Source organism: Pseudopodoces humilis, chromosome 6 (assembly GCF_049639895.1).
Source record: "Pseudopodoces humilis isolate 2021_Gansu_Grassland_sample_001 chromosome 6, ASM4963989v1, whole genome shotgun sequence".
Classification (NCBI taxonomy): Eukaryota; Metazoa; Chordata; class Aves; order Passeriformes; family Paridae; genus Pseudopodoces; species Pseudopodoces humilis.
This window is the reverse complement of record NC_142205.1, coordinates 66,426,700-66,453,197: the sequence shown is the minus strand read 5'-3', so window position 1 is coordinate 66,453,197 and position 26,498 is coordinate 66,426,700. Positions and strand designations below refer to the sequence as shown.

The 26,498-nt window shown below is 41.5% G+C and overlaps 1 protein-coding gene across 1 annotated transcript in view; it reads left to right on the top strand.

Annotated features, from left to right (window-relative positions):
• Nucleotides 1–26,498, top strand: part of FAT4 (FAT atypical cadherin 4) — a 123,280-nt gene that overhangs the window by 46,919 nt on the left and 49,863 nt on the right. Inside the window, exons 2-6 of the mRNA XM_014259618.2 lie at nt 15,388–15,519; nt 18,209–18,470; nt 20,154–20,504; nt 24,625–25,547; nt 26,264–26,438. Coding sequence (XP_014115093.2) covers nt 15,388–15,519; nt 18,209–18,470; nt 20,154–20,504; nt 24,625–25,547; nt 26,264–26,438 — 1,843 coding nt within the window. The remainder of the gene's footprint in view (nt 1–15,387; nt 15,520–18,208; nt 18,471–20,153; nt 20,505–24,624; nt 25,548–26,263; nt 26,439–26,498) is intronic.

Below are 26,498 nucleotides of genomic sequence, written 5' to 3'. Positions count from 1 at the left end.
TGTATTTTCCAAGAGTGTCTACTGAGGATGGCTCACTCTAAAGCAAAGCACATGTATACAATGAAATTTAAGGCTGTATCTGGTAGTAAACACAGTAATAACCTGATTTTTTTTTTTTTTTTCTTCTGTGCATCAGCTCTGTATAAGTTATCTAGGTTACTGGAGCATTTGGCACTCAGCAAGCATTACCTGGCCCTGTGCCAAGTAAGACACAACTTTCGTTGCTGTGGTGCCTGAGTTGTACAAATAAGCAGCTTTTTAGGGAAGAAAAACACATCAATTGAAATGGCTAGTCACCTTTCCTTGGTCACATTTGAGAGAAACAAGATGGTATCGTAGCCATTGTGCGGAGTTACACAACTCAGGGGGGCGTGTGGTGAGAGTAGCATAAATCTTTTCAGGCATTATTCTGTTGCATGGTTGCTGTTTTGTGTTTTGTAGCAGATGACTCACATAATGGACCATGTTCTGGCATAGTTACTGAAGCCAGTAGGATTTACAGCAGCAGGATTTTTGATGTAAGTTAATTATGAATTCAATACCAGGAAATAAGCTCAAGTTTAGAAGAATTATAAAAAAAAAAATAAAATAAAATAAAAGTGCTGCTCTGTTTCTGTGTAGTCTGATGCTATTATTTGTCAAACTGATTAGCAAATATGTGGTGTTAATCGAGTTAGTCTTAATAAGATGCATACATGAATGTACCCAAAAACCAGAGGAGCTGAGCTGTCCTTGTACATAAATGAGAAAATTGGATGAGCTGCAATGATACAAGTGTGGTACAGGAAGCTTGATTAGAAACTACTGGTGAGGTCAATGACTGTACAGTATAAAAATTAGTGCAGAATTTCATGTTCTTTGTTGTTTTCTGATGATTTTTTTAGTTCAGCAACATATTTATAATGTTGTAGCTTTATATTAAATTAAAGAGCCACAAATACTGGTGATCATGATTTGCAGCACACTTTCTAAACCTGCAAAGTACGAAGTTAATAAAAAAACAATATATACTAAGCCCAAGAACTGAAAGTTTGTTGTTCATCGTGCTTGTACTGAAATGCAGTGAATAAATATGATTTTGTTGCTACTTGCATATTTTTAATGTCCTTCTGTGCCAAGAAAGTAGTGATAGTGTGCTTCGTGTGCTGCTTTTTAATGCTGTTCTGACGTCTGTGGTGTTTTACCAGGGGCTGCTGGAAACACAGGAAAAGACTTTTGTCTGACATAAATGGAAGAAGGATTTTTTCCTACGTGTCAAACTACTTTAGGTGAATAGAAAGTTGTTTTGGGAGTCCTGTTTGCATTTCTGCTGGTTATTAGGCATACATTCATCAGCCTGAAAAATAAGAAATGGATTGAGGCAGCAGGTGGGGGTTTACCAGAGGTGCCAACAGGTGCTCATGTGTCCTGGGTGTGGGAATATCCAGGAGACCTGGGGACCCCAAAACACTGAAGGAATGTCGGAGCATTTGGGCCCCTCTGGCACATTCCAGGTCACCTCTGCTTGGTTTATCCCCTCCAAGCTGTGCTGTTGGTCTGGGCTTGCAAAGCCGTATGGGGAGGCTCATTCTGCTTTGTGAGGTTTTTCTTTGTAAGGTGGTTTTTTTTCTTTTATTTTTTATTTTGCTTTTGCTTGTTTTTCTCTAAGGGCTAAGACGGGAGAAGCAGTGGAGCCGACACAGGGTATAATTATCAAAGGCCTCAGCTGTATTGCTCTCTGAAGTCAGCAGGCTGTGGGGGAAATGAAAGGGGCTTTGGCTCAGCCTGCTTCCCTCCAGCTGTGGGTCAGACCCAGTTTGCAGCGAGGGCTTTGTGGGCAGGATGGGTCTGGGGAGGAGAGGTGGCTCTGTGTCTCAGACATCATCACAAGGCCATTTGGAGCTGCTCTGCCATCCAAGCATAACACTGATATCAAGCCCAGGGAAACAGAAGGGTTCCCTGAGCTTTTGTTGCCCTGTAGACCAGGATGACAGAGCTGGATATAAAGGGAATCACAGAATGGTTTGGGTTGGAAGGGACCATAAAAATTATGGGCAGGGACACCTTCCACTAGACAAGGTTGCCCCAAGCCTTGTCCAACCTGGCCTTGAACACTTTCAGGGGTGAGGCACCCACAGATTCTCCATGCCAGGGTCTCACCACCCTCACAGCAGAGTTTCTTTTCTACAGCATGTATTAATACAAGGCAGACTGGAGGTTCTGGCAGTCTAGACAGAACCATAATGTTTCTTCTGGTTTTTCTCATTAATTTTGACAGATTTGAGGGGTTTGCATTGCTGCACAGAGAGATTTCAATTAACCCTTCTAACTTGCTTGTATCGTAGGCTCATTCTAATTCACTCAGCAGTGTTTGCCAAGTACCTTAGTCCATGCTGTATATATGTGCAAATGAAGGCATTAACCTTGCTGGAGCCTCTGGGGATTTGTTTTGGGGTAACTGAAATCAAAATGTGAGTCCAGCCATCAGTTAGCATTGTCACAAATACTCCCCCTTAATTTCTTTTTACTGTTGTTATTTTAACCCGAATTACTGCACTCATAACCTGTTACTTTCTCCCTGGAGCATGTTGCAAATACATACAGCATTTTGCATACCATCTCATGTCAGGGAATGGCCATGGCCTTTTTGGAGGGCACCTGTGACTTATTTGGCTTCAAGAAGTAAGAAAACTCTGCTGGGTGTCATTTGGTGATGCCTGTGTAAGAAATACGTGTGGGAAAATGCACAATTAATAGTTAAATACACCAGCAATCCACCATTTTGAACAATGTCTTCTTTTAAGACAAAATATGACATGTCAGCAAATGGCAGACAGCAGGGGAGTGTGTCAGTGGTTCATAAACCATGAAGGAAAGGTAAATAACAGCTTCTGCTTTCCTGCACTATGATTTGGTCATAGGAAAGGCCAAAAGGGGTGACTTCAGTTCACACGTGCTTTTTGGGGGCTGAGGTTTCTTGCAAGAGGTTTCATTCCTCCCCTTTGTTGCTAGTGACCATATAGCTTTTGGATAATGTCACATTCTGACTGAAAGTGAGGAGTGATGAGGGCTTAGGCTGGCAGTCAGGTCTGCTGTGAGCTGCACTGTACTAATCACATCACTTTATACCTCTGTCCCTTGTTTTCCCCCTCTGGAAGACAGATACCATAATATTTTACCACTACGAAGATGCCTTTAATCATTTTGGGGAAAGTCTGCTGGAAGTTTGTAAAAGGCAGCTATTGATAAATGCAGAAGTTGCCATTATTAATTTCTCACAAATGCTGATATTTCAAGCAGTATGTTTCTAGAGGGGTGTGGGTATTTTCAGCTATAGAATGTTTTTAAACAGAACATCTGCATCTCTGCTTCCTATGCCATAAGAGGAACAAATCCCTGTAAAGCATACCATGATGTCTTTGGGGCATAATGCTGTCCCTGTTGCTCTATCACCAGCTGTTCATTATGAAATTATGTTGGTAATTACGTTGTTGTCACCATTAACATGATGAGCTAGAGGAGGCATTTGAGTTGTTGCCATTTTTTTAATTATTCAGAAGTCTTTGCCTGCCTTATTTTCCTTCTTTCAACTGCTTGATGACTTTCTGAGAAAGCTCTCAGATTTATTACACTTGTACCTAGAAAGTACTTTTTTTACAGAAAAGTTTTGCTCTGCCATTCTTCTGTGTTATACTTAGGAAAATAAAATGTGTTGCACCTTATGGAAGGATCAAACCAGGCTGAGATTTAGGAGTCTTGAGGGGGATAGGGTACAAAAGGGAATGATACAAAAAAAAGAGGAAACAAAACCCCTCAGCACTGTTTTTTAGACCTCTCCATGATGCCCAGGTTTGTTGCTGTAATTTCCTTACTAAGAGTTAATTTCCAGCTTTCTTTGGTTTTTTGTATTAAATTTTGCCTACTCTGTTTCTGTTTTCCTGCCCTTTAATATAATATAATCATTTAACTGTAAGCCATTCAGATTTTGTCCTCAAAATACTTTTTCTTTTTTCTCAATTGTCTATAAAACTATTGAAATGCTTCAATTGTGAGCATACAATGAATGATCATCCTCTAATCTGTTCCACATGGATGGTGGGCCACTTTGTACATTCAGTACACAGCACTCCTTAATTCAGTTAAAACCAGAAAGACTGGGACTGTTGTAACCTACAAGATCTTTAGAAAAAATGTACTTTTTAAAAAGAAAAAAAATTCCAATGCCACATCATAGACACCCTATTGAAGACACAAATCAAAGGAAGTAAAACAAGGCGAAAACACAAAGAAATTGAGCTTAGGTTCAGTCTTCAAAAGACAGAATTATATATTTTAGTTGTGTATTTAGGGGTTCTTGAACCCTGTGAAGAATTTCTGAATCTTTTATGGTTACACTTGAACATTTATTCTGATTTGGTTTGGTTTGTTTTTTTGGTTTTTTTTTTTTTTTTCTGTGTTCCTCAGAAGGGAACTGGTGATTCTCAGCTCTTCTAAAATTCCTCCCATACATTTTAAATATCCAGAGACTTGTAGTAATGACCAGTGGTGGTGAACTTCCCAAAGGATCAAAGATCTGGCACAATCAGGATAATAACTGTAAAACCCAAGTGCTGTAAAACAAGGAATAGCTGAGTCACTTCAGTTGGGACATCAGACAGGGACCCGAGCATGAAAAGGTTCTTTGGTTTCTCCTATGCTTGAAATACCATGGGAACCATTCTCTTGTGGTATATCTGCTTCCTGCCACACTGAAATTAAGATATCCAGAAGTGCCAGTGCATTTCTTTCTCCTTTCTTTTTTCCCCCATTTAAAGGTCTACTAAGATTATCAGAACTCAAAGTTTTTACTCGATTGAAGGGAGGCTTTGGTTTGTCACAATTGCCAGCTGCTGGTGATATTTCTGACCCAGTAATCAGGGCTTGCTTAGGGCTATCCACAATAAAACCCAGTCAGTGAGAGACTGGCTGTGGTGCAAAGTCTGGGTGTTGGGGGAGAGAGATGTAATATAGGAATATGTCAGGATCTGGGCTATTAAAATATCTCATTATTGATTGTAGCGGCCAGAGAGCTTAACTTCATAGTTTGATGTAGGTTCTGCATCTAGGGAAGATGTAGTGGATATTTAGGAACCAATAAAAGCCAAATCTCTGAATTTATGCTCAAATAAAACACTCCATATTCTTTATTAAGGAAGATGACTGTAAGAATCCCACATAAGCACACTGTTCCAGCTCTTCCAGCTATTTCTGTGAAGGTCTGGGTTTTTTTACTTGATTTTTCTTCAGAGCACAAGGTCATGTGTGTATTTACAGATATGGTGAAATGATATGCTGCAAAAGGGGAAGATCTTTTTAAAGACTTTTTCATTAGTCTTTAAAGCTTGATTTTCTAAATTTGCTGTGTCAAATCCAAAGTCCAACAGCTGAGTAAGAAAATTCAAAAGGTAAGTGAGGGAAACTAAAATTGTTGGCTGACATGAAGAATTCTATAAATGGAGTTTCAGCCACCTTTCACATTCCTAGGCCAAAGGAAATGTGTTATTCAGCTATTTAGAACATTTTTGGAGATGAAAGTTTGTAGCTATATGCAAATTTGAATCTTCATTGTTTGGTAAAGGACTAAAATAGAAGTTTTTATTCAGCTTCAAGAAGGGCTTTATTGCAAAACCTCATCACCAGAAACAGCAATTTTTTCAAGAAAGGATAATCTAGTTGGGCAGAAAAACTAGGTTTTGGAGGCATGTAGGACTTTGTTTTTTGTCCAGGTATAGGAGCTGGTCTAATAGTTAGTGCATCAGCCTATGGTTATCCCGTAGGACTTTCTTAATAATTGCACTCAAGGTTCCATAGCCATGGTGGACCAAAAAGATAACTGGAGAAAGAAATGCCTGAAGATCCAGCTGCCTAAATAAAAATCCTGATACGTGGGAGGAAAGCAGAATAAAGGAGAGCTGGTGTGCCCAGCGAGTTGAAGTTCTTGACCCTGCCACCGTAGCCTCGACTGTCAGCTGGCTCTGCTGAGGGCAGCCACATGAAAAGATCCATCTGTGGCCACAGAAAAAAGCCTTTCTGGCCTCAAGTGGCCTGTGGCCACTGGGAAGGGGCCCTCCCTGACACCAGATGTGAAGCTGCTGCACAAGCCTGCAGTCTGCAAAAGAGGAATATGGTGAGGAAGGCATCTCCCTGAAATCTGTAGGAGGATGCAGAAATACTTGGAATTTCTAGCCCTGACCATTCCCTGCTAGCTGCCTGTTGATGCTGGTGGGGGGGAAAAAAGCCTTTAGGCATTTCTAGAAAATGGGTTTTTACTTCTAAATGTGAAACGGGAAAGCAGTGTGTTGGTCTTGTGTGTTTTATTGGCTAAAGTCTATTTAGATTCTTACAGAGATTCTTCTCGGAAAGGTGCCACATATGAAATCCTCGTAACTGCAAAGCATCAGTCAGCATTCAGTCCTGCATCTTTAATTCCCTTGCACTCTCAGAAAAAGTCTGTGCTTTCTTTAGTGTCTACAGCATGTTTCTGCCATGGCTCTGGATAAAGAGGGATTTTTTTTTCTGCTGTTTGGGCAGCTTTCAGTGATGGGATGGATTTATCACATTGTCCTGATGGCTGCATGTGTCTTAAATGTCACACCTGTAAGTTTAATTAGGTGATTTATTTAATTTAGAGGTGTGACATTCCCACTCTTGAACTTCTAATACTTGAATTTTCTAACTTTATCCTTTTTTTTTCTTTTTTCTTTCTGGCACAGACTGAAATGTTCTTACCGATTCAATCCATTTCTTATTACATGGCAGTAGACCTCATTTAATTAAATACAAAGTTATAAGCCAAATGGTTCCCAAATGTATACTGATTTAGGAAAAAAAAAAACTAAAAAGAAAAAAAAAAACCAACAAAAAAAAATCACTAGCAAGTGTTTGCCAAGTGTTTGTGTTGGTTTGGCAGGTATTTGGAATTGAGTTTGTAACCAGAGGTAGTACTAGATGCAGAAGAAGTAATGCCTTTAAGAGAAAGTCACCCCTTTTATCTGGGGAAATGCAGAAGGGCCATGTGTGTGTGCATATCCAGCATCTGTGGAAAGGATGGGTGGCTGGAGAAGTTTTTCACGGTCCTTTGTGCCAGCCCAGCTCTACTTGGTGCCACTGGATTGCAGTTTCTGGGCAGACCTGCGAGAGGTCATCATTCAGGATTTATGAGTGTGTTAATTAGTCCTGTTGAGGTGGAGTTCAAAAGAACTCATTCCTACAATCAGTCTGATTTTGAAACTATGAATGTTGACTGACCTATGTGTATTACTCTTTAGCCAGTGCTGACAAAATAACCTGCAGATTGTTATGGCTCTGGTGGTCAAGGAAGGGGAAAAAGACCTGCTTGTGGCATTTCTTATCAGTTTTATCCCTTGTACCAATTTGATGTGTATCTATTTGCTGTGAAGTTGGATCATATTGGGTTTCCATGTTTGATTCTGTTTTGATGTGTGTTTTAAAGTCAGCGTGCTGTTACTTGGTTAAATTAGCCAAGGTTTGAGTAGTGCTTTCCCTAATCCAGTTTTAATTCCCTCTGCTGCATGTGTCTCTTTGGAGGGAGCAGAAAATGATGCCGTGCTTAAATTGCCCTAAAATACTAATCTCAGAAAGAATGAGAATTTTAGCATTGCCTGCTTTGCCTTTAGGAAACATTTTTTTTTAATATTCTGGCTTAGAAATGTCAGTGTCCTGTCCTGGCTGGTGGCCTTCTGCTGGGACAAGATTGTTTCTTCTCAGTGTCTTTCATCTGGATTTTGGCAAAAAAAGTTAGATGTAACCACAGTAGGTAACGCATTTCCAGACAATGCCTTATTGTCTGCACAGGCTGGATGCACAGACCTTGCATACTACTTAGAATCAAGATTAAATTACCAACCTTTTGGGCATTTTTATGTAAAATGCTCTTTATTATGCTTTTCTCATAGCTAAAGCATGAGTCACTTGCAAGCCATAATAGATTTTGGCTATGCTGCATGATGAAGTGTTCTGGATGCAGTGAAACATTTAATCAAGACTCCAGGCAGTGCAACTCCCAGTGGTCACCTTAACAGATAGGAAGGAAAAAAAAACAGGAGAGAAAACGAAACAATTATGGCACCTTTTCTTTCCAGCACTAGGATCAATATTTCTTAGAGTCCACAGAAGGAAGTAGCTGCTTTTTTGAATTTTAATTTTAAGTGATGATGAAAGCAGATTTACACCTGATTTACACTAGGTGTAAGGAATAAATTTTCCATGAGGAGGGTGGTGAAATGCTGGCACACGTTGCCCAGACAGGTGGTGGATGTCCCATCCCTGGGAACATTCAGTGCCAGGTTGGATGGGGCTCTGAGCAAGGTGAAAATGTCCTTGCTCATTGCAGAGAGCCTGGGCTAGATGGTCTTTAAGGGTCCTTTCTAACCCAGATTTTTCTATGGTTCTAGGATTTTTCTGATAATGTCAATTAAATCACAGTGCCTTTGATCACTCTGGTCTCCCAGCATTTTATAGCCACGCTTTATAAAAGGGTCTTGGTTGGAAAACACCAAATCACCCTACTAAACTTTACATAACTCCAGGAAGGTTGTGCAGTGTTAAAATACCAGAGTTGGAGCACACAGATTAAAAATACCTGGGAAATTCCAGCACTACAGATTAATCATAATACCATTTATAAGGATCCACACATGTTTGTCTCATGGACAAAGCAAAACATACTTCCAAAGTGCATTGAGCCCTTGGTTTCCAAACAATTTCAAGGCTTGTAATCAGTAGTAATTCCTGATTCTGTGAGGTAAAAGGGAATATTTCTATAATCCCTATTCTAAATTACTGTTGTCTTGTACAAGGTTGATCTTTTATTTGCTTTGAGGCAACTGGAGTGGGCAGTGGTGGGGCCCAGGACAGCTTTCACATGCTGTCTTTCATTAAGCTTGACCTCAGACATCGGAATTGAGTCTTTGAAACCTGGCTTTTTAAAATATTTTTTTTCCCAAACAGTGCCTTTTTAGCACTCTTCCCCCACATTTTCTCCCCAGCTGCAGTCTTGCCCCTGTTAATAGTGGGATTCTTAGCAACATTACATTTCTATTTAGCAGGTTTGCTGGCCTGCAGCACAATAGACTAATGTGATTTTTATTGTGCTAGCGTGCGCTGGGATTGTTTGCCTCCTGGAAAATGGGATATTCAGATGCCTCATTCAGCCTCAGCTATTGCCTTGTCCCAAGGTATTTTCTTTGTAAATGGGCTTTCCATCTTGTTGTGAGAATTGTAAATGTGCATGATCAGTAGTTCAGGTTTTTCACCTTCCTGAGCTCTGCTATTATTGGGTATTCAAGTAATTTCAAAGCATAAGTGTTTCTTTTTCACCCTCAAACTTACTGTTTCCCAGTGATTTAGAGCAAGGTGGGAAACTGGTTCAAGATGGGCTATGGGGATTTTAATATTAATTAATTTATTAATATACAATTTTATTTCTTTTTAATAGGATCTTTCTTCTTTTTTTTCCCCCCTGAAAATGTACTTCCAGAAAAGTGCTGTACTCTGATCCTTTATCTCCCCATTCCCTTGCCTCTCCAGTTTGGAGGAAGCACCCATGCCCTGGTCCTCAAGCACCGAGTGTAAGCACAACTTCGCTGGTGTGAGTGGCCAATCTGATCACCCAGGTCAATTAAAAAAAAAGGAATCTGCACATGCATGCCTGTTTTCCAGGATTAGGGAATGGCTTGCTGCACGAGGAAGAAGGCTGAAGTGATGAAGGCAAGAAAATAAAATGACTGTTGTTGGCCAGGTTCTTCAGCCAGTGACAGGGACAGGGTGAATTAATAGTTGTATTCTTTGCTTTTATCATCTTGAATGATATTATTTAGAATATTTACCAAGGGAGGGGGAAATAAAACCCTTTCATTTTCATTCAGTTCAAATTGATAATGTGCTGCCATGGTCTCCAGCAAAGAAGAAAAAGCTCCTTAATTTTGTTTTAAGATGAAGGATCATCTAATGACTTGGGCATAAACAAAAGTCTTCGGGGTGATTTGCGGCGACGCTGCTCATAGATGATTAGATGGTATCTCCTGAGAGAGGCAGTGAACGTCACGGCAGCAGGCAAAGGGATGACTCAACACTATATAAATTGAAAGAAAAGCTGTTGCCTCTGCACTCTGTTTGATCTTTAATCGAATAGCTGCAGTGTTTGAAGAGGTATTGAACGCGTGAGGCATCTGGGAGTTCCTCCCTTCTCAGATTGTGTTCTATCTATAGATCTCTGATCCAGTGTGTGCCATGGATAGCGTGGCTCCAAGCAAGAATTACTCTTTTGGGACTCCCAGGGAAACTTGCTGCTGCCACGAGAGCTCATTCATGTTTCCTGTGTCATCTTTTTTTCTTCCTCTCGTTGTCATTTGATAGGTGGAAGAACTTCAGAAAACTGTTCTGTCTGTAAACCCCCCCGACTTTGGACTAAAAGAAAAACTAAATGTTAATAACCGTAGTAAAACAGAAGGATAGGGTCTGGCCAAGTGAGCCCATTGGTTTATGGAAGGTGTTATGATTGGTTAGAATCTGGCACATTGCCTTGCAGGGTGATGTTTTATTTTATGTACCTTTGTAGCTCATAAACCCAGTCACTAACATAATTTCTTTTTCCAGAATAAAACTCTCATTTTAAGCTTTTTATGTTGAGAGTGGAACTTGTCTAGCCTGTTCAGTAAGAGTTACCTGGGGTACTAGTATTTTTGAAGTGGAATTGGTGTTTTTGGTCTAAGAAGTGAAACTTCATCTTTTAGCAGCTGTTTCTTAATTCAACAAATTAGTTTGAATAAGCTTAGGAATAGTTCATGTCCTAAATGCTTTAATAGAGCTGTGTGCTTTAAAACTTGAGGTCTTGATATGATTCCAATTATCTGTTAACAGCTGAGGTTTATCTGAATGCAGAAAGAACTATTTTTCTAACATCTACATTCAGAGTAAATTGAAGCAGAACTGTTTGAGGTGAGTTCTGCCCTGCCTCAATCTGTTCTGAATTTGGTGAGGGAGAAAAAAACAAAACAACAAACCAACAAAAAACCACAAGAGGCTAATTTAGAGCAGCAAATAGGAATCCTAACAAGATCAAGGCAATTAATACTTCCCCTGCTTTGAAAATGTTTGTGACAACAGGCTGCAGCAATCAGATTGTCAAAGATGAGGATGGGCTGGCCATCTGTAACTGTGGCAGGGGCAGGGCATTATTGTGAGAATGTTATTAAGCCTGTGAAGGAGAAATTTGATTCATGCACAGGGAAATTTGTGGTATTGTTTGGCTTTCTATATTGCCGGGCTCTGTGGTTTGTTGTATGCCTCTGTTTTTGCATCTTAGCTTGAGTCAAACATAAAACAAGCACACAAACAAAACTAATAATAAAAAAAAAAAGAAACAGGCAAAGATGGTTTGCATTGAAACTGATATGTAAAATTACTGTGTTTATTTTACGAGGGTTGGTAAATAAACAATGTTTATTTGTCTGAAGAATAAGCTCTGAGGGAAAGCTTTGATTTTTTTTTTTCTTTTTCTTTTTTTCTAGATGTATTAAAAGAAGGAAAAGCCCTGTACTAGACTTGGTACAAAAGTAGAGTGATTTTGTGGAGATTTACGTGCATGTGGGTTGACCAAAGCTTTCTGATTTTTTTTTTTTTTCCCTTGAACAACAGAAGCAAGACAATATTATGAATCTATTAATCACTTTTCCATCGCAGTCTTAACAGATTTAGGAGAGTCTGTAACTATTTGTGTTCTCATGGCTTCTGCAGAAATTCAAGGCTCTTCAGAGGAGCAAAGCCCCCCTCAGTGCCTGGACCACTGGAAAGGGCAAGTTGGAGAATAAAAAAGGTGGAAAGATGCTTAACTATCTTTGTTGTTTCTGTGTTTTATTATATTTGAGTCCTCTGAGTGGCAGCAACAACTTTTGGGTCCTGTATTAAAGTTGCTTTTGATACAAATGGGAATCGTGGCTTTGTCAGATGGAAAGTTGCAGAAACTTTTGTTGCAAAGTGCAGTACATTGAGTGCTGTGAGGTGCTTGGTTTGTGTTGCCTCTGCATCCTAGATTTGCAATGAATGACGAGTTTGAGGTCAGGGAAGAATATTCCTCATTTTGGATAGATTTGGAGACAAAATTGGCCAGATTTTGGTGGCATTTATCACTTTCCTTGTAGCCTGGGCTTGTTGCTTCCTACAGCTCTACAGGCATTGGCGTGTAATGGTTCCTTGCTTCCAAGGTTTGGATAAATCCCTTCAGTTCCCTGTGGTGTATTTGAGGTTTCCAGGCCTTTGGTTTCTTAGATATTTATTCTTGTACGTGCTGCTGTTGCTGGTGGGTGGTTTGCCACCAGTGTGAGCTGGGAGAACAGCAGATGATCTCTAGACCCTTTTGAATGTGACTCCTGTGGTGGCAACAGCTGGTGACACCACCATGACCACCTTGTCTTGCCTTCCTTAAGTCCAGGGCAGAATTACACTTAATTTTTAATTGGTAGCGTATGATAGTAATCAAACCATGTATTTCCTAAAGTGACACACATTGATTTCTTTATGCAAATGTGAAGTGGGATTAGAAAGATAGAAGCAGTGGGTTGGGAAAGGGTTTCGTTTAGATCTTTGATTAAAGCTTTGTGGATTTTTTTTTTCTTTTGTGTGATAAGATACAATCTTCCAGCGCCCTGTGGCAATGGAAGACTTTGTGGTTGTGGTTCTCCTGTGGGCTTCTGCTTCATGTCAAAATTCATGGGATAATTTCAAAGTGAAATTAATTTGTGAGCTCCTGGACATTCAATTTTCATCCGATCTCATTCAGAGGATGTATGACATCCTCTCTTAAATGAAATGTAGCAGACTCTTGTTTGGGGAAAATGTGATGTTTTTTCTCAAATCTTTCTCACAGATGTCTTAGACCAGGCTGGATGGGCCCTGAGCAACCTGGTGTAGTGAGTGGCATCCCTGTCCCTGGTAGGGTGGGTGGGACTATATCATCTTTTAGGTCCCTTCCAGCCCACACCATTCTGTGATCCTATGATTCTTGCAGTGAAATTTCTGCAAAAGAAAAATTCTGCATCTAAAGATCTTACTCCCAGTTCTGTTTGTAAGCTGAAGTAGTAAATTCTAGCAGAAGTAAAAAGATAGCTTTAGACACAGATGCTAATTAGACTTAGCCAATGGTGAATTAAGAAGCAATACACATTATCTAAGCCCTGTGGGTGAGTAATACATCATGGTGTAAACGCTCTTTAAAGATGTTGTGTTCTTTTCTAAAAAATTCTCATCCTTATTTGAGAATTTATTTTTCCACCATCTAAAGCATGTCTTCGGTATAAAATACAGTTCCTTTGTTTACATTTGAACTGATTTTTCAGAATAAAATTACCTCTTTCATGCTTCCTTTTTTTCACTTCTCCGGAATCTGACTTTGTAATTGACTCATTTGTCCCTCAATCCTTAGCCATGAGTATTCATGGGTATTCTCAGTATTTCACATTACTCAAGCTGTAGGCAAGGCACAGCTCCTATCCCAAACCCCCCAGAAGCTGTCACATATTTTTCATAGGATTTGTACAAAGGGTAATCTCTCATCGTGAAAATGGGTTCTGGTGGTGAGGCGTCACCCGCAGCTGAAACATTAGCTGTGAATGACACGTATGCCAGGGAAAAATGAACTGCAGAGCTGTGCAGCTGCTTTACCTTGAAACCCTGGCTGGGGAAGTGCTGCCCTTCAGGGAGGAAAGCGGGAAGAGTGTGCTGTGCCAGCTCACAGGCAAGGAGGGCTGGCAAAGTCCTTTATCTGTCATTTCTACCGCGTCCCTCCCGTTTCTGTGATTAATTGTCACCCAGTCTCCTTGCAAACCAGCCTAGGCTGGTTTATTCTCCCAAAGTTTGTGTCTGGTCAGGTGGTTGTCAGTCACTGCTTGTGGTGCTCTGCTCAGCACTCCTTGTGCTTCTGCTGCCAGGGATATAAATTTAACAATAAAACCTTCTGGGCTGGTCTGTCTCAGGCTGTGAATTGTTTTGTGTACCATTTCTGAATGACCAAAGGGATGAAATAGGGGACAGATAAATAAATCGTGGCCTGCTATAAAAGACCCCTGGTTTTGCCTCCACTGCCAGCACACATAGCTATTATATTAATATTACACTAATATTAGTATAATATTTCCTCGGTGTTTGGGATCATCGCGGTGATCAAGACAGAACAGCTTGGCAGTTGGAGGTCCCTATGAAAACAGAACAGAGAAGAAAATGTTACGACAGGGGACTAGAAACAGTGGAAATTGTAGACTTTGGATCACCAGAAATGTCTGTGTTGGTTATACCCAGAGCAGCCCAATCCGTATATTTTCAGCTGAGTGCATGGACAGTCCTTGTGGGTATGGGCATAGCAGATACTGTAGTGTAAATGATATTTTGTCTGTCAGTCAAGGCATCCATACCTTTGCCTTTTACCTTTCTCTGTTCCTTGGCTCTTTCAGCTACTCCTTTTCTCCTTAGTGGGTCTTCAAAGTTTGGTGACTGTTCAGTATTTTGGGTCCAAAACCATACATTTTTTTCCATGATAGATATAAAACAGCTGTGTCTTCTTTTTCTATTTTGGAATATTACATTCCAGACCCAGCAACAAGGGAAAGCGTAGCTCTGCATCTTCTTGAATTAGCATCAGCAGGGCAGCGGTCTTGCCTATGAAAAACTAGGGATAAAGATCACAAAAAAACCCTCTCAGGAGCTATCATTCTTGGAAAGGCATACAAATATGGCATGTGAAAAGAGCATTTGTTGAGTTTCGGATAGGCAGGGAGAGTAGATGCTGGTGGGTGCTCCTAAAGTAACGTTTGTGCTTGCAGTTAGAGGAGAGTTTTGAGGGAGAGAGAAAAGCAGATTATTTGATATAAAATATATTAAGTGCAAGGGTGTTTTTTTCCCCCTCTCGGAACGGAGAGTTGCCAATATATAAACATTTCACAGAGAATTTTACACCACCTCATCTTTATGTCAGGCAGCATTTAATGGTTGAACGATCTCCTGCCCCAGCACTTGGCAGTTATTCTCCAGGGGCTGACTTTGAGGATTACAATGACAGTCTATCAGTGGATCTTTTCCAATATAAACTAGACTAGGACCATTTAAAATCAGTCGCTATCAACAAGTCAAATTAACTTTATTTGTGTTAGAGGTTTTCCTAGGAGTATTTTATAACAACGTGGAATTTTAATATCCGGACGGGCTTTTCCTAATGCTGGTGTGATTTGGGAATGTGCTAATTCATGTGATTAAGAGCAATTTACCTGATTTCTTTCAGAATTATGTTATTAGTAACATTCAGGTCCAATCAGTGTCCAGGTGCTCACTCAAATTTTTTCCTATTCCTCCTTTTTACAGGTAGAAATAACACTTCAAGATATAAATGACAACCCGCCAGTCTTCCCCACGGACATGCTCGATCTGACTGTAGAGGAGAACATAGGAGATGGATCTAAAATACTGCAGCTGACAGCCATGGATGCTGATGAGGTAGGAGCATAATTTCAGTTTTGAATGTTGGTAGTAGAAGTGCCATTCTGGACATGTTTTTTTTCCTGTTTTCTTTATCTCTTTGTGTGAGCTTGGCCTTAGGAATCATGGCAGTCATTCACAAATTTCTGTCCAGTATTGTGGAGGTCTAAACTAACTTTGAAACCAAGGTCTTGTAGCTGAGCCCAGTTCCGAGGTGTGCAATAAAATTAATTTGAGACAAATCTTGGAGAACAAGAAAAATTCTGATAATTCCTGCTTTCACTTTGACTAGAGCTAACGAAGATCAATATTATCCCTTCCAAAAGAAGGTTTTATTTTACCAAGAAGAGGGGAAAAGAAATAATGATGAAATGATTAATCTGTTCGCAAAATAAGTTTGCCCTCTTAGATTCATTACGATGAGAATGCTGCAACTAAGGTGCTATGAAGAAACTACCATGCTATTGATGCATTCATTTATTTTAGAAACTTAAGTTATAAACATGTTAATCATGTTATTTTTGCTTACTTGAACTGCTTCTTTCCGTGAAGAAAATGACTAAAAAGTCAACAGATTAACACAAAAAGTTTGTGTTGTCATTAAAGTGCAGACAGCAGACTTGACAGTAATAAGCAGTTCTTGCTTTCAAATAATGGGGCAGTTCAAGATCCTCAAGAGGATTTTATTCCTGGACTTTTTTGTGTTAGCTTGGTTAGTCTTCCTGTGATTGTTCATTGGTGTACTTAATCTCGCCACTACAGAGGGAACCACGGGAACACCCCCGGGAATGGTGCAAATGTGACTGTAAATATTTTGGTTTCCCTTTATTTTCCAGTAGTAGCCTGATACGCAGGCAAAACCCAGGATTTTGGAAAGGTGCACTTCTGTAACAAAAATTCTAGCTGCTTGTCTTTCTTTTAGGAAGCAGTAAATACTGAGCTACCACTCTGTGGTGTGGTATGGAAAATGTATCTAAGATCACAGCAATATCTTATGCTCCTTTTTAACCATTCCTGAACTGCACCTAATCCGTTACCCATTCTGAAGCACTCCATCCAGTGGGAAGTGATTTATTACCTTAGAGAGAAATCAGCCTTTTTATCAAAAGGAATGATTTCAGTTTCCCCACCAGAACATTTGTAACTCAGTCTCTTAACAAAGAGCCCAAGTTTTCCTAGTGGTGTGCAGCTTAGGGTCAAGATACCTCTTTATTCCCCCCTGCTTTTTGCAGCTGAGGACACAGTATAAACCAGTATCACACGTGGCTGTGGTTTTAGCTGCACTCCGTTAGAAGGATTCTGGCTGGTCAAACACAGGGTGAAGAATGTGGTCACCTCTGAAAATTCTCATGAGACGTGATGGGTAAGCCAGACAATTGGAGGAAAGCGTGTGATGTGCCCATGGCACACCTGAGCACACAGACGAAGCGCCGCACGCAGCTCTGCAGGGCTGGGCACCTGCAGAAGCCTGTTTTCTTTCCAAATATCCTTTTATCAGTCAGCTCAGTCTGACTCTTTGAAGCAACACCCCAGAGAGAAAGTTTGGCATGGGCACTCTGGTAAGGTCAGGTAACTAATGCTTCTGTCTCCTCTCACAAATACAAGCAGGTGTTTATTAATTTGCTTTTTTAGGCTGGAGTATTTGAAACAGCCAGAGAATTCCTTTCTGCCTCATCTCTTTGATCTTCTGTTCATTGCAGAAGTGCCACTGGCATGTCAGCAGCAGGTTTCAGCTGTCAAATCTGAGCTCTGGCCTGGCACCAGAGGAGGGCACAGTAAATACCTGCTTGCATTTCCAGGCACCATCAGCACGCAGGGTTTAGGTTCTCTGTCTGATGTTAAAGGCTACCAAACCTTCAGCATCCTTAAGCCTGTCTTGGAAAAAGAAGTATGGGACATAATATTACTTTTCCTTAATTTTCCTTTCAACCAAAATGATCAAAGTCCACATGAATGCTTTTTTTTCCCCCCTCAAGGACAGATGAAGTTTTTTGACCTGAAAGGAAATGCTTTTGACTTGCAGCACACCCCAAGAGATCAGAACTGTCATTTTAATGATGTGTGATTTGTCACTTCGGGGTTTTTTATTTGCATGGGTAAATATATTTCTATGCAGAAACTGACCTTTGAGGGGCTGCTGCAAGCACGGCTTCCATGAGTTTCTCCTGACCATGAGCTGAGACCCTTGCCGTGCGTGGTGGCTGGAAGTGCTGCCACATAGCTGCCCCAGGTCCCCCCTGCTTCCATGCCTCCCTCCCTTCCTCTCCTGCTCCCTCCATGCCATCTCCAGAGAGCAAGAAAGGCAGAGCTGATCCCACTGGCAGGGATTTAATTTAACCTTTAAAGATAAAACAAGAGTAAACATTGATCCTTATTAAGATGTCGCACTGTTCGGTGATGCTGGTTTGAAACGAAAACAGGTAACAGAGTTTTTTGGTATTGATTGGATGAAATCCTTTTATGAAGAGTGGAGCACAAAGTATCTGGGTAATCTCATGGTTTCACATCTCATAAATAAAACCGTGTGGGTATGTGTCCTTACTGTGGGACTGAAGCAGGGTCTGGGCAGGAAAGCTGTTTATTAAAGGAAACTGTTCTGAAAGACAATCTCCAAGCGCAGTTACTGGAACGATCCTTGTCTTACTGAAAGCTGTGATGTGGTTTTCCTGGCAAATGACGTGATTTGACCACTTCTGGTTTGACTTAGGGAGCCAATGCCCTGGTGACATACACCATTATCAGTGGTGCAGATGACAGCTTCCACATCGACCCCGAGTCGGGGGAGCTGATAGCCACCAAGCGCCTGGACCGCGAGCGCCGCTCCAAGTACTCCCTGCTGGTCCGCGCCGACGACGGCCTGCAGTCCTCGGACATGAGAATAAACATCACTGTCAGCGACGTCAATGACCACATCCCCAAGTTCTCCAAGCCAGTGTACTCCTTTGACATCCCAGAAGATGCCACTCCAGGTAAACAGGACTTGGAAATACGACCACTGGCCTGTCAAGTGGTTGTTTTCTTCGTTTAAGGCTGGTTTCATATGCAGGAGTGTTTTGTTGCTTCAGAGGGGGGCTGTAAACTAAAAAGTAGTTAGATCAAAGAAAGTATTCAAATACCGTGCTGTACTACGTGTCTCCAGGTAAGAAATGAATATTGCTTCCAAGATTTTATACAGATTGCTCTTACAAAAGCAGTATCTGCCAGTAGCATCTTAGAAGCTTATTCCAAAACATGAATAAACCAAGGAGATGCAAATGACAAGGTGATAGCTTTCAAGCTTTCATTAGGGTTTTCATAAGCATGGGAGTCTCTGTTTGGGAGAACTAAGGTTACCCCCGTGCCTCCAACTTTTTCACTCTGCCCCACAGTCTCTGTCCCAAAATTTGGTGGTGTTTTGCATTAAAGGATTACAGTGCAATCAGCTGTGCCTCAGGAATCTGATCTGGAAGTAATTGAGATGTCTGTATAACACAGAGTGCTTTGGTTGCTGATCCCCAGCCATGCCCTTTTCTCTCAGAGCCTTGAGTCTCAGTCTGTTTCAGCAGGAATAACCCTGGAAAAGGCAAGCCTAATTCCCTCCACATTAAAATGAGACTTCTCTCGTTAATCGTTTATAGGGTGTACATTGGTGCTTTATACCCAGCTTAGCCGTGATGGATGCTGAAGGAACAAATTGGCTGATTTTGTGTTAAGTTACTGCATCTTCTCCTGCTCTGCTCTCCAGCAGTGCAGGAGCAGCTGGCAGGCTCAACCAGAGGGGAAGAACCATGGTGTTTCCCCTCCAAGGTTCCACTTTCTATCCCAGAGGGTAATCCCTGTTCCCCTTGCAGTTAAAGAAATGCTTGAGATAATTAAATGGGTGTGAAAGATACCAGCATATCCAGCTGGATTAAAGGGGGTTACAGCACTCTTCTTTGTTCTGATGATACAAGCAGTTTTCATTATCACATTGCTTGAAAGTAGTCAACTGTGCTGCACGTAGTTCATCTGGTTCCAGGGAAAGGAAACTTAATGATTTATTTTCTTGGAATTGAGCTGATCTTAATTATAATTAATGTTCAAAATACTAAAAAGTGACACTAGATTTCCAAACTCTAGTCAGATAGGTCAGTCATGCGAGGGCAGCTATGCAGAAATGAAAACATTGGCACAGATTCACAGGGCGTTGAATTTCAGAAGGCGGCAGAGAACAGACCCCTATAAGGTTTCCAGTTTTGTAACCGCAGTTACCCTGCAAAAGCGCTGCTTCAAAAACAGAGCTGGGCTATGCGGTTTGTACTCACATATCGGTTCCTGCATTTGGAAAGAAATATCCAGAACTTGTGATTGTCTGCGGCAAAGGGAGGGTCGTCTGAGTCATAGGAAGACAGTACCTAGCAGGAGAAAAGGTGGTTTTGCCCCTGCTGATACCTAATCTGCATGAAGATAAAAAAACATTCTTGACCCTTTCTTACGGTGCTTGAGTAAAAGCAAGAATATGATGTCCCTTTATGCTTTGCAAAACCTTTTGCAATAGTTGCTCAGACAGCCTGGGAGCTCTTGGGTTTCTCGGGGAGGGCATCTCTCCTCTGTGGGTGTGCTTGTTGCTGCGCTGGCTGTGGGCAGCTGCCTGTTGCGAGTGCCTGACGGTGCCCTGCCGTTGTGCCACGCAGGTTCCTTGGTGGCAGCCATTCTGGCCACCGACGACGACTCGGGAGTCAATGGGGAGGTGACGTACACCATCAGCGAGGATGATGAAGAGGGAATCTTCTTCCTGAATCCCGTCACCGGGGTCTTCAACCTGACCCGGGGCCTGGACTACGAAGCGCAGCAGTATTACATCCTCACCGTCCGCGCTGAGGACGGGGGAGGCCAGGCCACGGCCATCAGGGTGTACTTCAACATCCTGGACGTCAACGACAACCCGCCCCTCTTCGGCATGGCCTCCTACAGCACTTCCTTGATGGAGAACCTGCCCCCAGGATCCGCCATCCTCAACTTCAGCGTCACCGATGCCGATGATGGTAGGAGCTCCCTGACATCCCCTGATCATAAATCTGCGTTTTGCCTTCGCAACCTATTAGAGGACTTAAAAAAAGGGGAAATTAGGGCTACCTGGAAATTGCTGCTCTCATATGCTTAAGTTCACGTTTAATTTAGACCTAAGTCTGCCGAGGTTTTTTTTTTCTGAAAGTTTATTTTAAGTTCTAAAGAGGGTTGTGGTAATATCAGATGTTATCTGCAATCATCTTAAACGTACTATAAGTTTTAAGTCTGTCGTGAAGACAGTTGTCATCTGCAAGGTGCTGATAGTGGAGGTTAAAAAGCGTATTGAAAGAGATCTTAGGAAAATTTCCCATTGAAATAAGCTTTAATATTGGGATTATTTATGGCATCTAGAGGGTGTTAATGTGTTGAGTGTAAAAGATACAATTTTTATAGCTTGCTTAACCGTTTTGCCACAGAGCTTGTGCCCGAGCAAGAATAATTATAGAATATGACCATAAAATACATAAACAGCATTCCGTCACGTACCGCATTTTCTGGTGGCCACAGACATTACCTGGTGTGACTTAATGCAAAGCTCTTCATAACACCCACAGTGACTTTGCAGGTGAAGGTTATTTTTGTGACATGTTGAGCAACCTTGCCTCCTCTCAACCTGACAGGGGCTCAGAGGAGCCCGTGGAAGTGTCTCACACTCAGATGTGCTTCAAGGACAAAGCACCTGCATGCTTTGAGGAATCCCTGTTTGTCCACCTAAATTGACTGAACCTATCAGGATCGCTCAGCAAAGCAGTTTTTCTTCAGGAAATGCTGAGTTGTTGGACTCCAGCATTTTTGTGGGGAGATAAATTTTGTGCTGATGGATGGAATTTTCCATGGTAAAAATTGTGTAACTGGTTTTGAGATCAAACTTAGGAAGGGAGAAGAGATTCCACAAGATAAGCCATCAAGTCAGAAGTCATAACTTTGTGATACTGGCTGTTCTGTATGAATCTCTCTTTCACCACACTTGTTAAGGTGTTTTATTTTATGTAAACTAAATATAAGTTTGAGGAGGAGCTTGTGCTTGTATCATGCATACCTGGGGAAGGGATTGCTCTTCCAGACTTTTAGATAAATGGGTTTGTGTCTATCTCCTCTTCTATTTCTTATTTTCCTGTCAGGACTACAGCACTCGGTTTCAAACCTTTTTGGAAGTTAATTTCACTTTGCCATTATGAGTCTGTTTTCCTTTTCTCTTGCACCTCATACATTAATTTCCATCTGTGCACGGGATGGGAACTCTATCATAGCACTGACATATCAACTCACATTCATCACACAGTTATCAAGGAGGCAAATGAGTATTTGAGGAGCAATGCAACAAGAAGTCAGATATCTTGCCTTTTATATTTTCTGGCACACTTGCTTTTCTAGCAGGCTGGATTTAAAATTAATTAATGATTGAAATATCATTCCAAGAGCATGCCAGGTTGAGTTCTCCCATAGGACTGTAACTTAAGCAAATGTTATGATCTATTGTTGTTTCTGTTTCAAGCCCAAACTTGTTATCTTGTGTCATTTTATATTTATCTAGAGCACAGAAATAGCTAGTGCTAGTATTATACTCTTCTCCGTGTGCTCACAGATAATGCACTCAATACAAATGCAATTTCGTTGATTATTTATGTTACATGATCCTATAGTTTGAAAGAGCTCTGTAAAAGACATTGTTTTATAATGAGGTATGGCTGTTGTTTTAGGATAAACACTGATAAAAGAAAGAAACATGGTGATAGTGAAGCTGCACCAATTTTAATTTTTCTTGTTCAGCACACCCCTTGGGAAACAGCAGCTGTTTATCTCAGCTTGGACTGTTTCATATACAGGCCCATAGCAAATATCAGCTACAGCTCTTGGATATTTAATAATGTATACTAAAGACTTAAACACATTCATTTTGAAATTCAGATTTTATTTTTCCAACAAAGAATTAACAGGAAAAATCTGAGGAAAGCACATGCATGTTTGTCAGTTTGTTAAAATTTTAGTTAGGTATTCCTCCAGGCAAAGCTGGTGTTTTTTCCCAGTTAAACTCTGCAGGTATTTATAGAATGGCAGGGGGAAAGAAGTTTCGTTGTTTTGTTTATTTTTTTTAGGCTTATTAGTAAATAAATAAAAATAGAAACAAAACCCTTTAGAAGAGTGTTATCATGAAATTGGTGACTCCATGTCTGTCTTTTCAGTGTTTTATCAGATGAACCCTCCAATTAAATAAACCTAAGGTTCAGCAAAGAGGATGTCTCTGCATTCTCCCTAAGAAAAGCCCAGCTCCAAATCTTGGAAGGGGTGGGGATGGACGAGCTGCACAATGCCAGCTTGGCATGCTGTGTTTGAAAAAGAGAATGGTTCATTATTTGCCCTTCCTGGCTCCACTGATATTTAGGCAACTCTTCTGTTTCATAGTTTAATTTATATAAGATTTAGCAGCATGAAAACCTATGAGAATACAGGAAAAAGAATGAAAGGTTCATGGAAGTGAGATAAGGAATAACAAGCTAATTTTTCTTAGGAATAAACACCATAGAAAACACTGGGGAGAAGCAGGGTTGGGAGGGAGGGTGGGAGGAATAGAGTATTTTTTGAAGTAATTTTCTTTTGCAGGACCCAAATCCTACCCATCTCTAAAAATCTTGAATTTACAGAAAGTACTTTACTGAAATCAAGTCTTTCATCCATATAATTAGTCATTTGAAAATACGACTGAACAAAAAGCAGAGTAGCATTAAACTTTCACTGTCCTTCACTTGATCAAAGTAATGGAGAAACACTAATATCTGGTAGATAAATGTATTAATTTCTCTAATTCAGATGTTTTGTCTTTCATGTTTGGTTCTATTCATTTTATAATTTAACTCCTACAGGAGGAAAAAGAGAGAGGGAAAGATGCCAATTACAGTAGCCACTGGGGGGAAAGACACATTGTACAAGATTTCTCAAGTCTGAGCATAGTAAACAGCAGAGATTAATAATTCTAATGCAAGGATAATTTTATTATCAAAGCAATTCACTTGGAGAGAAAAGAGCTTCTGAGTAAAAATGACAAAGTATACAGCAGTCAGTGAAGTGGGCAGCTTTATTTGCATGAACAAGCTAGTTTGAGGGGTAAAGTAGTAGCTAATGGTTGGTTAATTTACTAATCCTAAGCACATTCTTGAATATGCAAAGCAATTTTTGAAATTAACAAATTTTGAAAGGACAATTTTTGAAATTAATTAAAACAGGAGTAAGATAGAGGGAGGAGATAAAACTTTTTTCACATTTGGAAGTTCCCAGTAATTAGTTGTTTAGAGTGAACTGTGGAATCGAAGCAGTAACACACATTGTTTCCTACAGGGAATATTTAGGGATATTTCACAGCCCTGTCCAGGTTCAGGATGCATTTCCCTTAGCAGAATGATAAATCTCTCCCCTGACCATAATTGCTAGTTATGTTTTGATCATGAGATGAGTGAGGGCTGTTCATCTGATATTTTGGAATACCATGCCATATATGGGAGGCATACCTTTCCCCAGTATTCACTCTTGGCTTGCTGCAGCTAGGCTTGGGAGTTTCTGCTTGTGGCTTTTTCTAATTGAGTGGAAAAATTCAAGAAATAATTACATTAATAATAACGTTGCTTAGTTGAACTGGGAAGAACGGAGGAAACCAGATGTTCAGTGAGCAGCAGAGCTACTGAGTCTTGGTTTCTGATGGAAAACCCTTCAAACCCTTTTCCCTAACCCGTGTAGGTGGGGAAAAATTACGTTTGGTGCCACTGTGCAGCTCCCACTGAACGAAAAGCCGAGATGAACCCTGCCAGTCGTTCCCTCTGTGGCCTCTCCAATTAACATCCTCCCTCTCTCTTTCATGAATATTATCTTCTCAGAAAATAATGATATCAAAGGCTTCTGCTCCACTTGTGAAACTTGGCTGAAATTAGCAGATGGATTCAAAAATGGTGGTGAGGAGGCTGAACACTCAGCGTGGTTATACAATCCTCATTTCTGTAGGAAAATTAAGAAAAGTTTCCTGTGGAAACGAGGCCAGAAATACTGATACTTAGGTCAGTGGGATGAAGTCACGTTTATCTACCTTTCTTCTCCCTCCCCACCCAGGCCCCAACTCTCAGCTGTCCTTCAGCATCGCATCCGGGGACAGCGCGGGGCAGTTTGGCATCGACAACAGCGGGGTGCTGAGCATCCGGCAGCCCCTGGATCGGGAAAGCCAGTCCTTCTACAGCCTGGTGGTGCAAGTCCACGACATGGCCCCAGTCCCAGCCTCCAGGTACACCAGCACAGCCCAAGTTTCCATCATTCTGCTGGACGTGAATGACAGCCCCCCCAGCTTTATCTCCCCGAGGCTGACCTACGTGCCGGAGAACACGCCCATAGACACGGTGGTGTTCAAAGCCCAGGCGACTGATCCCGACAGCGGTCCCAACAGCTACATCGAGTACAGCCTGCTCCGGCCTCTGGGAAACAAGTTCAGCATTGGAACCGTTGATGGGGAAGTGAGGCTCACCGGGGAGCTCGACAGAGAAGCCGTGGCCAACTATACCTTGACTGTGGTAGCCACAGACAAGGGCCAGCCGTCCCTCTCTTCGTCGGCGGATGTGGTGGTCATTGTCCTGGACATTAATGACAACAACCCGCTCTTTGCCCAAAAGCTTTACCAAGTGGAGGTGGCGGAAAATACTTTGACAGGGACGGATTTAGTCCAGGTGTTGGCTGCTGACGGAGATGAAGGGACAAACGGGCAGGTCCGCTACGCCATCGTGAGCGGGGATGCCAGCAGTGAGTTTCGGATCGATTCTGTGACGGGGGTGATAACTGTGGCCAAGCCTTTGGATAGAGAGAAGAAGCCCTCCTACACACTGACTGTTCAGTCATCTGACCGTGGGAGCAGCCCCAGGACCGACACCACGACAGTCAGTATTGTTCTGAAGGACGTTAATGATTTCATTCCCACATTTGAGCTTTCACCCTACTCTGTGAACGTCCCCGAGAATTTGGAGACGCTGCCAAAAGTTATTCTTCAGGTGGGTACATTCAGCAATAAATATGTGCCTCTGACAATCAGTAGCATGCCTATGTGGTATTAAGGGACAGTGTCCTTCCTCCAAAATTAAAAAGGGGCAAAACAGTGGAAAAGTTGCCTCTTGGCTTTAACTGAATTTGCAGTCTTTGTTGTCCTGTTTTCCTTTTTGTTTGTATGGGTGAGGTTTTTTTTACCAAAAGGTAATATGCTTTGGAGTTCTGCTTGTATTTTCCCTACCTATCCTCACACCTCACACCTCCACTGGGACTTCAGGTGTCTGCTCTATCCTCTCATCTCATTCTCAACTTCCATGCAACAAATCTCTCAATCTGGTTGTTGCCTGCATGGGATGAGGCTGTGTGCCAAATATTGAGAGAGAACTAAATGGATTCCGACAGCAAGACGTGCAGTGCTTGTTCTCATACAGAGCTTAGCCTATACCGGGTCGTTTGTGGTGTTCACTGAGCCCCAACACAGTCTTACTGTATTTACACTTGACTAAAATAAATAATCAACTACTTAGTATTTTCAAACTACGCTTTTTAAATCCACCACCACCGTGTTAAGTATTCATTTTTCAATTACAGCTAATTTATACCTGCGGCATTTGCATTAATTCAACCCATTAATTTGGATTATTATCACAGAGAATGCCTCCTCCAACCCGATGTAATTTTACAGTCCTTGCTATCTGTTCTGCTTGCGTTGCTTGTGTAGGTTGTAGCAAGGGATGATGACCAAGGGCTGAACAGCAAGCTGACCTACGTGCTGGTGGCTGGCAATGAGGAGGGAGCCTTCACCCTCTCGGGCAGCGGAGAGCTGCGCCTGGTGCGGAGCCTGGACCGGGAGGCCAAGGAGCAGTACCTGCTGCTGGTCACAGCTGCTGATGCAGGTGAGGCAGCCAGAACATCTCCTCTGCTGTGGTCGTGCAGAGAACATCACATTTGGGACA